The 14,066-nt window shown below is 42.8% G+C and overlaps 2 protein-coding genes across 2 annotated transcripts; both read right to left on the reverse strand.

The window, feature by feature from the left end:
- Positions 1–172: 172 nt before the first annotated feature.
- On the reverse strand, positions 173–1,088 carry LOC108130448 (uncharacterized). Its single transcript, XM_017248864.3, has 2 exons — positions 947–1,088; positions 173–744 (listed from the first exon to the last, which is right to left on the reverse strand). Exons 1-2 carry the CDS (start codon positions 977–979, stop codon positions 235–237), a joined length of 543 nt encoding a protein of 180 aa, XP_017104353.2. The 5' UTR covers positions 980–1,088; the 3' UTR covers positions 173–234.
- A 2,643-nt stretch (positions 1,089–3,731) lies between these two features.
- LOC108130423 (uncharacterized) lies at positions 3,732–7,055 on the reverse strand. The gene is made up of 2 exons (XM_043212233.2): positions 6,880–7,055; positions 3,732–4,567 (listed from the first exon to the last, which is right to left on the reverse strand). Exon 2 carries the CDS (start codon positions 4,520–4,522, stop codon positions 4,028–4,030), a length of 495 nt encoding a protein of 164 aa, XP_043068168.1. The 5' UTR covers positions 4,523–4,567; positions 6,880–7,055; the 3' UTR covers positions 3,732–4,027.
- Positions 7,056–14,066: the final 7,011 nt, after the last annotated feature.

Here is a 14,066-nt window from a genome sequence, read left to right on the forward strand (position 1 = left end):
GCTTTCATTGCCCATAATATTGGTCTGTTTTTGATCGTAAAGTTAATGTTAATGAGTTTGGCAATTAGGTGGAATTAGATGGCTCCATATAAAAAGTTGGTAGAGCAGCATTCCAGACAAATGTGGGTAAAAACAGATTGCAATTAAAATAAATAAATAATTTATTGGCGAGCTTAAAAAGAAATGGGTACAAAAACAAAAACGTAAACAGTCGGAGCTTGAACCGAAAACACACTAAGCATCGTAGTTGTACTTCTTGCTGTCCCCGGGATTGATGCTGTACAGATCATAGTCGAACTGGTCCCACTCCTGGTAGCCATCTCCTCGGGGCTGGGTGCTTCCCTTCTTTAGCTTCTGCTGGGTCTTTCTTTCCTTATTCAGGTCCACGTGAGGCAGCTGCTGGCGGACCCGCCTCTCCGCCGGAGTCAGGGGCTGAGGAGCCCGCTGGATAGGAGCACTAGGCAGGAACTGGGACTCCTCCATGCCGAGATCAGCACCAGGGCTCATCTGGGCGTCGAAGAAGTTGGCAAAGTTCTGCAACTGCATCGACTCCGCCGGGTGGTGGTCATAGTAATCGGGCATGATCAGGTTATAGTTCCCGGTCAGGGTCATTGGCGCTTGGGGTCGGGGGGCGTAGGCCAAGCTAGGAAAACTGCCAGCAGCTGTCAAGTCCCTGGGGCGACTCCACCTGGGCAGAGCCTCCGAGACGCCCAAAATCACGGACAAACAGAAGCTGAGCAGGATCTGAAATTGAAAAATGGGTGTTTGTTAAAAACTGACTCATAACTAGGCTTGATAAACTTTTAATTTTAGTATCTCCCTTTATGGTGATTTCTCTTCTTCATAAGATTTTTTTAAGATGTAAACAAATATTTTTTCTTTCCCATTTTTAGGCAGACTATTTTTGGTAAGATCTTTCGACTATTCGTCATTTATATCTTCTTACCATTTGTGAGTTGGGAGATTGTTTGCGAGCCATCTTTGGTAATTTATGCACTCCACAGAATTGATTTTATATAATTAACTTGAATTTAATTTTAGCACTTTGTTGGTTGTTCACACTTGCTCGAGGTTTGAGGATATTTGTTTGTTTCTTTCAGACGTCCGATGCGCTTAAATCGAGCTCTTAAACCAGTCTAATGTTCTGAGCGGTGCGATTTTGTATTTAAAGCAAAAGCCAGGCGAAAGCCGAAAGAATTTCATTTCGTTTGATTTGTTTTGTTTTGGCATGCAAATCCGGTTTCGATTTCCAGCCGAGCGTCAAACCGATATGAATCTTTAGTATCCCAAGGTGATGCTGGAGTCGCAAGTCTGAGATTAAAGAATCAGCGGAATTCGGTAAAGTGAGTGACACACGAAAAAGCAGGGAACTGCAGGTCAGGAACACCTGAGGGAACTCCGAGGAGATCCCGGAGCCCGGAGGAGGCAACAGCATCGAGTTTGTGGCGTCAGGGACTTGGAACAATAGAAATGCAAATCACTGGATGCCGTGAACGCTGATTATTCTGAGAGATACTGGACTATGAGGCGCTCGTGTTGACACACATTTGATTTGAGGATGGGATGGATGTGATTCATGGAATGTGCCCGGCAATTAATCCAAATTATACGTAATAAAAATATTAATTGCACTCGCTTTGTACCAGTGAACTTGTGCCTGTAATTAGCAGCCTCACAGAGGACGGACATGTTAATCGCGGGAATACAAATTGGCACATCAATCACGGCTCTTTATTGGCTCCCAATGATCTGACATTTCAATTTTTGTCACTCGAGCTGTCACTTTAAGCACTTGATAATCCTGCAGAGGTTCAATAACTTCCGTTGCCGTATCCCGTCGGGAAAATCCCAGGCAGTGCCTTTCCGTCATTTCGAAAGCCCAAACTCTCTCGGCTTTAAGATTTAATCTTCCTCAGGTGCCAACAGGTACCCGAAAAAAGAGTTAAACAAAATTAGAACACATCCCAAGTGCTCGCTTTTAATTGGGGAACCACTTTTTTGATCAATTAAGATAAGCTTGTGGAAAATCTAAGTCAGGGTTAAATATATAGTACACTGTACTTCTCTGGATTAGTTGATACTCAGTAAATGGAGGCAATATTTCAAAGATAGAATGTATAATGACTAATGGGGAATTCAAGAGCTTAGTTAAAATAGAAAATCACGCCGTATTTTGGCCAGTAGCATAAAGTCGATGATAAATTATTCCGCATTCTTATGGCCTGGCTGCGATGGTCAATGGCTTGGGTTTATCCAAAGCCAATTTACAGCTCCAGTGGGAAGTTGCTGTCGCTGATGTTTCCCGCCGGTCAAAAATAAATTAGCATGTTCAAAAATCTTCTTTCTGGAATGTCAGGCGCACACGCCAAAAAAACAACAAATAACATGCAACGGCAGGCGGAGAAAGGAGGGTGGGAGTGGAGAAAGGCTGAAGGCTGAAGGCCACCCCCGTAATCAAAATATAAAACGAAGGCATAAATAAGTTTTAGTGTCTCCGGGGAAACCCGTTGTTACTGCCTTTTTCAGCATTTCTCGAATTTTTGATACTAACTTTTTTTTTTGTATTTTTGGGGGGGAAATATTTAAGGCCCCCCCGGCAAAGTCAGAACTCATTTAGCATTGTTTTAAGCACTTACATTTTGTTTCGTTTAATTTGTTTGCGATTTGTATTTTGCATATGCATATTCACAAAGTTGTTTTGTTTGCTTTTCACTTTTCCCTTTTGTGTGTAAATTGGCCCGTTTTTAATTTTTGGATTTTTTGGGTTTTTTGCACATGTTTTGGAGATCAAAGACATGTTTTCGAGAAGCAGAGAAAATAATGTTTTTTTGTGTGTTTTGTTACTGTGGATATATGCAAAACATTTTGCTGGGAATTTACGTCAGAGTAACAATTGGAGGGGGTGACGGCAGAATTTTTACTTCTGCTTAAGCCTGGCATAAAATTTCAATTATCCAGGAGCAGGGACCGGGATGAGCCAGAGGGTGACTATGTTTGAGTTGAACTATTTGCCAAAGCCCTTGCCACAATGCCGATCGAGTTGGCAGCCTCAAAGCAACGTGCCCCGAGATACAACCGCAAAATTACTTGCTCGCCAGACGCGCCTCTCGTGCCCTCAACAGAGGCGGGGCCCCCGTCCCGGATTGCCGTCAAAAACCCTGCCACCACCTCCGAGTTGCTCTGCGGTTGCCTAGACAAACGTTACATGCCATCGTTTTCGACAGATGCACTTGAAAAGCACTTGAGTAATAGCATCTTTCGAAAGGGCTTGGTGATTTCAAAGACATTAGTGGTATGCCTGCATTTCTCCCAGTGCCAATACTGAAACAAACCCAATAAACCTTACGAAACCAAACCAAACAGTCAACTCTCGCCTCGGGCAGCGAGGCATCATTATCCATGCAACCAGCAACGGGCAACGGCAGATGCAAATCGCATTAAATCTAATATGCAACTTGACCACAACAAACTGGGTGCATAATTTGTCTTTCCGCCCAATGTCCAATCACCCAGCTCCGCCCAGTCCCTCTGGCGGAGGCGAACCTCAAGTTCATTGTTTTCAAGTTAAAGCCTCTCGCATGTCACCCGAAGAATCCATAAATTATTGACTTTTTTGTAATAATTTACTTCCACTTAGAGCCCTGATGAAAATATGATACAAACGTCCCCAGGCCAGCAGTGTAAATAAATAAATTGTATTTGTTTTCATAATAAATATTTTTTAACGTTTTAATTGGCTCTTGATTTGATTTGCGTATTTATGGGCTTTATAATGCCTGATAACAGCACACTAATATTGAAATTGTGAACTCCATTATAAGCGTATTGCCTCTGAATATCTAAAACCAGTTTCTTATTTCATAAAAATGTACATCTTTTTGGACTTTATGGTAGAGTACAATTACTATCCACCTTTAGACTCGCAATTTAATTTGTCTATGGAGACGATTTATGGTATAGGATAGAGGGATAGATAGAGTTCAAAGACAGATATAGAAAATTTAGTTTTTGAGGAACTGGAAAGAGGTCAGTGCAGACGATAGACAAGCCGCGGCTTTTTCATTCTTTTTTTGGTGATCGCGGCCTCTACTCCTGCCCCCCACGACTGGAAAACCGAGGCCGCCATCTGGCCGTACATGCGCCACGCCTTTCGGGGACACTGGCCGAAGTGGATGAGGGCCTGCTGCAGCGCCACCCCATTGATCGCTACGTTTGACACCAGGACTATCACATACAGACTGACCACTCCCGTGATGATCATCTTTTGGTTGAGCGGGTTCTCGTGAGCCTGCACCTCCTTCCACTGGGACACGGCGTAGACGGTGGCGGCGCTTAGGGGGGCTGCCACCACGGCCATTATAGTGTCGAGCCTATAGCCCAGAATCATAAAGGCCGAGTATTGGGAGCGCAAGTAAAAGATTTCTATGTACACGCTGAAGTTCATCTGAGGTCGCACCACGGCGGCCAGGAGCAACAGATACAGGATAACGAAGTACGTGAATTGGGCGGTTGTCACTTCCATTGCAGACTGTTGGGCCCTAGGGTTCAGTGGGTGTTTAAGGATAATCTAAAAGTAAAAAATACAAATTAATAGTTTAGTAATTAGCTGGTAGAAACTCCCTTAGCCTCTTTCAGCTAATCGCCGTCTGCTTAAAATAAGCCCATCTCCCTCTGATCTTACCTTATCTTACTCAGTCGAACCTCAGCAGTCCACTAATTAAGATCCTAATTAAGACCCACTCCCTCGGGCAAGCACATACTTAGTTAGTGTAGAAATATTAGTTGTTTAAGCCGACCTGACCATCCATCAACCTGCATAAACTTCAATTAACCTCAGTCCCTTTCTCGCCCCCTTGACAACTCATCGAAGATTTTCGCAATTACTTAACACATTCGAAACGTCATCGCCTCTGCACTTGCAATCGCACACTCACTGTACTACAGTGGTAATCCCGTAATATGGGTCATTAGCACAGCCTGGACACAGTGCCGGACAGTGTGGGGCAACACTTGCCACGCCCCTTTCAATGCCCATTAATTACTTGCACTTCCCATCGATGCCTCTTAAGCTTCATACTTCAGAAGCCAAAGGCCACAAAAGTGTTAAAAGTGCCACGGCAGCGCGGAAAAGCTAGACAGTAAAAGTGAAAAAGCGGAAAAGTCGGGAAAACACAAGTACAAAAACAGAAGCATTAAAGCATAAATAATTGCGAATTTTAAACGGCAGCCAGCGTAAAATGAGAAACATCATAAAGCCAGTTCCTCTATCCATATTGATGCACTTAATATTTAAATTTTAATTGTCTTTTCGGTTTTAAATAATTCGAATCTTGGCATTATCACCGATTAATCATTGCAAATGCACTAACAATGGCAGCTAATTGCGAAATGATTAAGCGAAAGTGGCGGAATTCAAATTTCATTTCCATGCGTCTGTGTTGGTGAGTGCACCAGTGTGTGTGTGTGTGGTGCAGGGGAGGCGGGGCGTGGCAGGGAGTGGCACACTGCCGACCGCCCGTTGACAGCGATAAATCAGCAGGTGTAATGAGTCAAAGTTATCGTTATGCATGGATCATTAATCACACACGCATAACAAATTAAGAGTACATTATTCCAATGCCACACAAACACACAAAGGCACACCTTTACACTACCATGTGAGAGTATGTGAGTGCGGGTGGCGGGGGTGTGTGTGTGTGTCTGAGAGTGCTAGCATACTTTCAGGCGATTGCGCCATCCTAGACCTATGTAATGTCCTTTAATTTTAACTATTTGGTTCCTAAACTTAGGATCTCACTTTCTGGATACTGTTGGGAGGTATATGGAGTTCAATTAGAATAATTAGGATGCACTTTGCTGCAAGGGCACTCCCATCCTTGATCCTCGAATTTTGTTTGTTTTTTTGGATTTATCTTAGCCCTAGAAGTTGTGCAATTCCATGCCAGCTCTCTATTTACCCGCTCGCTAATTGTAAATGCCAATCAGGGTGCAGCTGACAAGACAAAGCCAACTGTCTCCCGAAAAGCTGCGAAGAGCGGGGCTGAGTGGTCCGGGGGGCACGAGGGATCCGAGTCCTGTCTGGGGGAACGGGGGCACTAAGAGCAGAGTTGAGCTGGCTGATTGCTCCAATTGCCAGGCGCCCGGCACGCACGGTTGCCTCATACAAACTTGCAACTAAACAAGACCCCGGTGCTCTGTAGCTCCGTAGCTCGGTGGCTCGGGAGCAGCAACAACAATCGCTACTGTCAACGCACAAAAGACAGCGCTGACGTAACGAAACGGTTAATTTAGAGTGCGACAAGGACAACGACAAATGAAGGCAGTTCAAAAGCCGTCAGGACGAGATGGGATGAGGCTGGGGACGAGATGGGATGAGGCTGCAGATGGGCACAAAGAGCACAACAACAGGGAGCAGCAATTGCACTTGAAACAATTTTCCAAAAAATGATAATATGGGTAGGATTATCGGGATCCAAAAGCCCATTGAGTTATAAAAGTATATACTGTATTTTTCTCAGTGCATTGGCAACAGAAGAAGCAGCAGCTATTGTGCCATTTGCATAGGGGCGTGTTCGCAGCCCAGGATCTGCAATTACAAAGCACAAGCTCGAGATTGGGCACGGCCATGGTATGGGGCATCTGCCCCGAACTAAAGGGGGAATAAAGAATCCTGACAGGGTGTGGGGAGAAGCCTGTGTAGACTCGTATAAAACATTTTTTAGTGGTGCTGATGCCGGCAAATGTTTAGAATTTAATTAGCCACGCTCCCTGATTATGCGTGCATGAAATTAGAGCCGTCGAATGGTGCCCTATAAAGTGTCTACCGAAGTGCCGATGACAACAATCGCTAGGAGAGTAGAGGACCCAGGAGCTACTCACATCTGCAGGACCTCAAAGGGGTGTGGAGTCGAGGGTCCACATCCACAAGAGCCGCGGCGGAATCCAATTTCAGTTTTATTGTCGAAATGAGAAGAGAATGGGAAGTTAACCAAAATTTAAAAAGAAACCTTTAACATGTTTACGGTTTTGTGAAACTTGATTCTAAGATTACTGTGATACTATTTAGGCAGATGTCCTGGATGAAGTACCTCGAGCTGCTCACCAGGCCCGGTCATCAACTCCTCCTAGCCAGTGCAGACTGCTCCAGTCACGTTGACAAAGCAGAAACAATGGCCGACACTTCAGCACTTTCGTTTTCCCGCTCGAACACTTGCGGAAAGTACAAAATAAGTAAAAAACACCTCGCCACAGACTCGTCGCCTCGCCAAACACACATTTTGTGGATTTTTATTTATTATTTTGCTTCTTGTTGCCTGCAACACCCCACCTTCCTGCTCCCCCGGCAGACGCCACACAATTTGCGACTCGCACTCAACATGAAGTGTTTTTTGGTGCGGTTTTTTCGTGTTGCATGTTTTATGTTTGTGGATATGTTCTCGTATATTTTTAGAAATTGTTTTAGTTGCATGCTTTACTTTTATGTGGGGTTCTGTGACAGCCGGATGAAGAGGGCGAGAAGCCAGCGAGCTTTCAGGAGTCAGTGTGCACCGTTCGCCCAACAGGACGATGCTGCGATGACAGATAAGTCACATATTGTTCGGAAAGAATCCTGGCTGTGAGTGTGTCGTCTAAATCGGGTATGGTGGATTCTTTGGGATTAAGATTTATGGCTGGGTTGTATGAAAATAACTTTAATACATAGTTTCTGCTTTTGGGAGTTTGATTTCTTTATAAGTAGAAGCCATAATTAAATCTGGAATGGTCCTAAAAGTATTTAATATCTGGTCTCTTATAAATATGACCTTCCTAATACTGCAAAGGCTTCAAATGCAAAGAACTTTTAGCTCTAAAGAACCTTCCAGCTAAAAAATCTTTATATCCTTGAAGTTTAAACTTTCAAATCGATCTATTTGCAGTTTATCCTAATCCTTGTTGCTTGTTTTTTGGACTATCCATAAACCCAAGAGGACCTGCTGGTCGTTACTCCTCTTTCAAATATTAATCTGGCACAGCTGTGGATGTCATTCTGCTCAAATTGCATCCACTCCCATGCATGTCCTGACTGGGCACACACACACATACAGTCTAAGCACACACACTCATAGTTGATCGGGAACCCTGGAAGTATGCAACACTTGCCTCGGCCTCTTCTGGGCACATCTTTATTAATTATGCCAGCGATTTAATTAAAAACTTAACCAACTGCCGCCTTAAGGGCCGTGGCACTCAGCAACGGGATCGTCTCATAGCTCGTGGCCGGCGGACTGGTGGGGGCGCAGGATAAGGCCAGGCCAGGGGGCGTGGCATCCTCTGGGCAACTTGCTGGCACTGCACTTCCGCCAAACAAGGGCATCGGGTGTGGGCTAATTAAAATGCATTGTTTAATGCAAATAATGGATTATATATAGTTTGGCAGTTGCCAGTGTTTACTTACGGCGGCAGAGGCTGAGTGCCAGCAATCTGAGTCTCAGTTCGAGGCCTGCCGTTCAAGTGGTGCGGGTGGTTCATAACGGTGGTGATAGTGGTGCCCGGACTATGCCCGGGGTGCCTCGATTCCGGCGCCCAAACGGCGGCTGCAGGCGGCGCCTTAACGATTTTTGGCCCTTCGGCTGGTGTTGCAGGATATTGTGCCTCAGCCGGAGCCTGCGCCAAAAGAAGTTGCTGTTGTTCAGGTTGCACATTGACGCCATTGAACGCGGCCAATACTGGAGGTTGTTGACTCCCAGCCGGAGAGTTTTTATTGTAAACAAAAAACTGTGCCTGCGGTTGTTGCGGTTGATTTGTGGCAGGCTGATGTTGTTGTCGGTACTGCTGTTGCTGCTGCTGCCAATTTGGCACATTTTGGCCCAGTAAGTTGAGCAACAATGGCGCCAACGCTTCGCTGCCCGTGATTTGTTGTAGATGCTGTTGCAAGCCACCTTCCTCAATCATCTGGCCTTCTGCCCGTTGAATGGCCAAAACCCCATGGTTCCTGTAAGCAAATAGTGTACTCAATAGATTGGCCCACTTATCACTAATCACAGGAAGTGCACGGCAACAAAAAAAGGAGCTTAAAAAAGGCATTTTATGCCGGGGACGATAGCTAGTATTATACTCTAATAGCTTTAAAAACTATAAACTTTTATTTGAAATAGTTATTCAACAAGTCTTATAGGTTTTTCTATGTGCACTCATACTCACGTGCAAATCGACCTACTTTGTCAGCGGCTGTGCAAATATTTGGCCTCCAACTCCCCAACATGCCAGAGACAAGTGGAGCAGAATGGTCCAATTTGGATACATATTCAGAGGCTTGTCTGAGAACCGAGAACCTTCTGCGCAGAACTCACACTCCAAACTAATCGACTAACTAACCCATTTGGCTAAAACACATCAAATAATCTTCGAAATATCAAACAGAGAGAGAGGAGCTTGTTTCGGCTTTGATATTCGATTAAGTTTCTTGTTTTCAGGCATTAATTATTTTAGAGCTAATTATATATTCATATTAATATGCAAATATTATGAAGTGTGAACATTTTGATATGCCCCATTGGTTCTGGCATGGTAATTACCATTTCGGCTGTACACATCTAAGTGGGAACCCTATGGCGATTCTCCAGTGAGTGGAACTTAGTAAAGCTGGACAAAAAAAGGCCACAATTTAATTAAAAACAAGCATTTTATTAATAAGGTATGGGTAGAACTTGGAACAGATAATCTGAACTTTTTCCTACGATCACTTTAAGCGTCTCTGCCTTTAAATAAACTTTTCTCAACGCGCTTAATTTGGTATTCCTCTCAAACTGTTGTCCTTATTCCATATATCCTAGTACTTTCCGCCTGCATGGTGATAAATCGCTGCTAAAAATGTCAACCAGCCGCACAGACTGTCAAACTGTAAAGTGGCCCTTGGCTGAGCTTCAGCTCCTATTTGCCGCCTCTTCCCTGCCCCTTGGGCCAAATGTTTTTCCATTAAATTACAAGCCAGTCTCCCCTGTGCCCCATCCCCCACAACGACATCCCTCCGGCCGCATCATCGCTGGCCTTCGTCTGCGTGTTGGCCCGACCAGCAAAGTCATGAAATTTAGTGTTGGCGGCATAATTAGACCATCAATTGCGGAAAACTCATGACAGTCATGAATGGGCGGCTCTATCTGAATGTTGTGTATGTGTGCACTAGTAGTAGAAAAGCCACAAGAACGAGGGGGCTGTGGGCCATGACCAAGGGCTAGGCATACTCTGGAATAAAGTAATATGGCCCCAAAGCATAAACTCATCAGCGTCGGAAATGCTGACAGCGATGAAAGGACCAGTAACAGAAACAGTATTCTAATACAGTCAAAACTCTCTAACTATAACTCTAACTCTTACTTTACCTTTAAATGAGTATCCTTTCGATGGCATAAAAATAGAAATAAATTGGGGACCTGGAAAGTGGGAATTCTACTAAGCCTGGTTCGTTTTTATGAAGCCCCACTGTTCTTAACTGGAACTGTTGCATCAAAACCCGAAATACGGAAACAACAATGCCCCACAATAAAGTCGGAATGTAAAGCACAATACCTACTTTTGGCGCTCATATATATTCCCTCGAATATATGCGATGTCCTTGTGGCGGGTTCGCTTTCATTTTCCGCAGCTTTTCGGCTAGAGGCGCAAAAGTGTGAAATAGCTTCTACGTACTACATATAAATACTTGTATGTTTTTATGACGATTTTTTGGTGACTGTGTTAGCCAGCGGAGCGTGAAAGTTAAGCACATAAATTGCGAGGAGAGGAATTAAAAGCCCCAAGTGCATGGCATACTGTCCAAAAAACCAGAAAACACTTAAAATATGGCAACTGGGAGCGTGTGCGAGTGCGAATGCAAGTGAGCCGCTTTTTAGTAAAATTACACGCTCTAATCCACAACTTTTGAGTGGGCCACAGCCACAGGCCGCCCTGGCAAAGGCAAAAATAAAATATATACTTAAATGATAAAAAAAAATAAATCCAGTCGAGTGGCAGAGATGAAAGGCGAGTGCCTGGGGGCATCAAGGCTACAAGAATGCGCCAGACAGCGCCAAAGACCTAAACGCAAAACAAGCAACCACACACACAGTAATGTGTGTACGGGGCAGGAGTGCCAGAAAGTATGCAAAACATAATTCATGCTGATGGAATTGTATGCATGAACATATAGGGTGGAGCAGGGTCCTAGCCGCCCCCACTCCTGACTCCATCCGCCGGCTGGCTAAAAATCATATGCATCACGTGATTAAACGCGTCATGCATGAAAATGTAAAATATTGTGCAACCATATAGCTCCGACAGACAGAGTCGCCATCCAGGGGGCCCCGGGGTTAGCTTCTCCGCGCTGGCTGACTCAAAAAAAAGGGGAAAAATTAGAGACCCCGACCCCGCACACACTGTATTTACTTGGCTTGACTGCCAGTCTGGCATGCGACGGTATCCTGTATCCGTGACCAAAACAAACCATAGCCAGAGCCAACAAAACTCCTCGGTTAAAAATTTTGCACAATTTTTCCTCAACACCAGACCATTAGCTGGTTCCAAACGGATTTTGAGTTTCAACAAAATCTAAAATTGCACTCAAAATCATCTATTCATTTTTAAGTTTCTGGAACTCTTCAATGACGTTGAACTTTCTAGAATTTTCCAATTGCAACTCGATCAAGTAGGCTATGACTTTAAGTATTTTTTTGGGTTTGTGGTATAAATACCAGTGACTTCGAGGGAAGGAATTCATTCGCCGTCCGGCTTCTGAGCTGTTAAGTGCTTATTTTCGTTTTATTTTTATTTTATTTTATTTATTTCTAATTGATATTCACAATTTTTAATCTTTTTTTATCAATGAGTGCTTTTGAGTTTTCTTTTGGCTATTATTTCACTATTACCTTCTTCTATTGAAGAAGGGCCTAGAGCTGGTAGGACCCTTTTTTCTTATTTTTTTCTTTTAATTAATAATATTTTGCCATGGTTGGAGCTCATTCGTGTAAACTATGGTGCTGGATTACGAACATAAAAAGGATAAGTCTAGATTGAGTTTTTCATATTAATCTTTTACGTGTTGTACAATTATTTCTAATTTTAATTTATTCCAATAGATGGGCCATTTGACCTTATGCCAAGATAGTAAAATTGTATTTTTTATTTGTTTTTATTATATTTTTTTTTTAATTGTACTTTAAAGTTGGCTTCTGACCATTTGCTGCAGAACCTGTCGCTCTGATATAAACATGTACCAAGATATTGAAAAAGTGTTTTTTTTTTTATTTTACTTTAAAGTTTGCTTCCAAGTCGAATGAGATGTTTATTGCTGTTTACCTTTTTATTTTCGGATTTTGAGCTTTTAGGACCTTATTTTTTTACAGTTTTTCAAATATATATTTTTTTAATTAATAATAATATAATTTTATAATAAATTTTGTGCTTCTTATTAATCTGTTTTACGTTTTGTCCAATTATTCCCAATTTCAATTTATTGCAAAAAAAGGTCCTTCAAGAAGAAATGAGTCCTTGCCAAGAAATTAAAATCCAAGATAGATTATGAGCTTTTAGGAACCTATTCTTTTTATCTTCGTTTTTTTTTTTCAATTTTATATTTATTTATTAATAATATATTATAAAAAAAACTGGTCGAATTTTCTTCCTGAGGCTGAGCCTTCCTGAGCAGTTTATAGCAAAGAATCCGTGGAAATCGTTTCGTGTGTTCTGGAGTTATAGCGTCAGGAAGAAAAGTCGAATTATTTTTATACAGTAGATGTTTCTATGAATTTTTGTTCTGTGTATATTATCTACCTTGCAAAAAATCGTTTCACTTTGTACTTTTTTAATATTAATTACAATGGGTTCTCCATATTCCAATATGGTAAGATAATCATTTTTTTTCTTAAACGGCCATAACTTCTAAGTTGCTTAAAACTTTTATTAAATGGCCAACCTGCACCTTAAAACTACATATCAACCACTTGAGTATTTGGGGCAGTCACTGACAGGAGGCCTTCATTAGCAAGTCCATTGAAATTTAGCATGCACTGTATTCTTTAAGGTTGCTTCCTTCGAAATGGACTCGCTCGTCCTGCCAAAGAAAAAATGGAAACTTTGCTTTGCAGCAAATCAGCGAAAGCGCCAACAAACTATTAAAAACTTTCGCAACAAGAAAAACTTGCAGGACGAAGATTTCGACACTCCCACCGCTCGTCCTTCGGCTCTGGCTCCTGTGCCGCTTCTAGTCCTTCTGGTGACGGCATCCATATCTGACGAGTGCCAAAAAGCAAAAGTTTCCACTGCAAGTCCTGCATACAATGTTTGTGCTGATTGCAGCACAGCAAATGGCTTTTGATTTCACAAATCAAAAGTTTCTTGTGCGCCGCGCCGCACGTGATTTATGCCTGCGGCAGGAGCTGAGTCCAGATTCAGAGTGCACCACTCTGATGCAGGACTCAGAATGCAGGATGCAGTCTGCTGTCGAGGATCGCCGGCGACATGCACGAGCACCCCGCCCGGCCTTAAAAACTTCAGCCCAAGGGGAAAATGAGCAGGAAAACTAGGAAAAGGGAGAAAGCCCAGCTGAATAAGAACTAGCCAAAGAAGTATCCAATGAGCATTCCGGGGAGGAATACCAACTAAGTTGCCCATTTTGTTTGCAGCTTAATGCACATTTAGATTTCGCATCCAGCATTCGGAGCACCCTAATGGCAGCTCATCAGCAAGCCCGAATTCGCATTCTTAACACTTTCCTCTAATTGCCGGGAAAAGTTTTCCGCGAAAAGAAAATAATATGGCTTACCTTATGAGGCTTCAGGTGAAACTAGCTAGCTAGTAAGTGCACTCAAAAAAAAAACAGGCAATCATCGGACTATCTGGATCAAATATTTAATATATTTATTTATCTTAACACATAGTATTTGAAATAAAAGCATTTAAAATAAAACAGTTTATTTGTTTGACTGGGAATTGTTTTGGCTATTTTTCTTTTGAGGTTGCCTGTGGCATTTAATGCTTTAGCGTCTGCTTCTCATAAATAACATCAAATAATAGCCGTGGGTGCTAATAAAGTGCTGGGAACAACAAAAACGGAC

The sequence above is a fragment of the Drosophila bipectinata genome, chromosome 3R (assembly GCF_030179905.1).
Source record: "Drosophila bipectinata strain 14024-0381.07 chromosome 3R, DbipHiC1v2, whole genome shotgun sequence".
In the NCBI taxonomy this organism is placed as follows: domain Eukaryota; kingdom Metazoa; phylum Arthropoda; class Insecta; order Diptera; family Drosophilidae; genus Drosophila; species Drosophila bipectinata.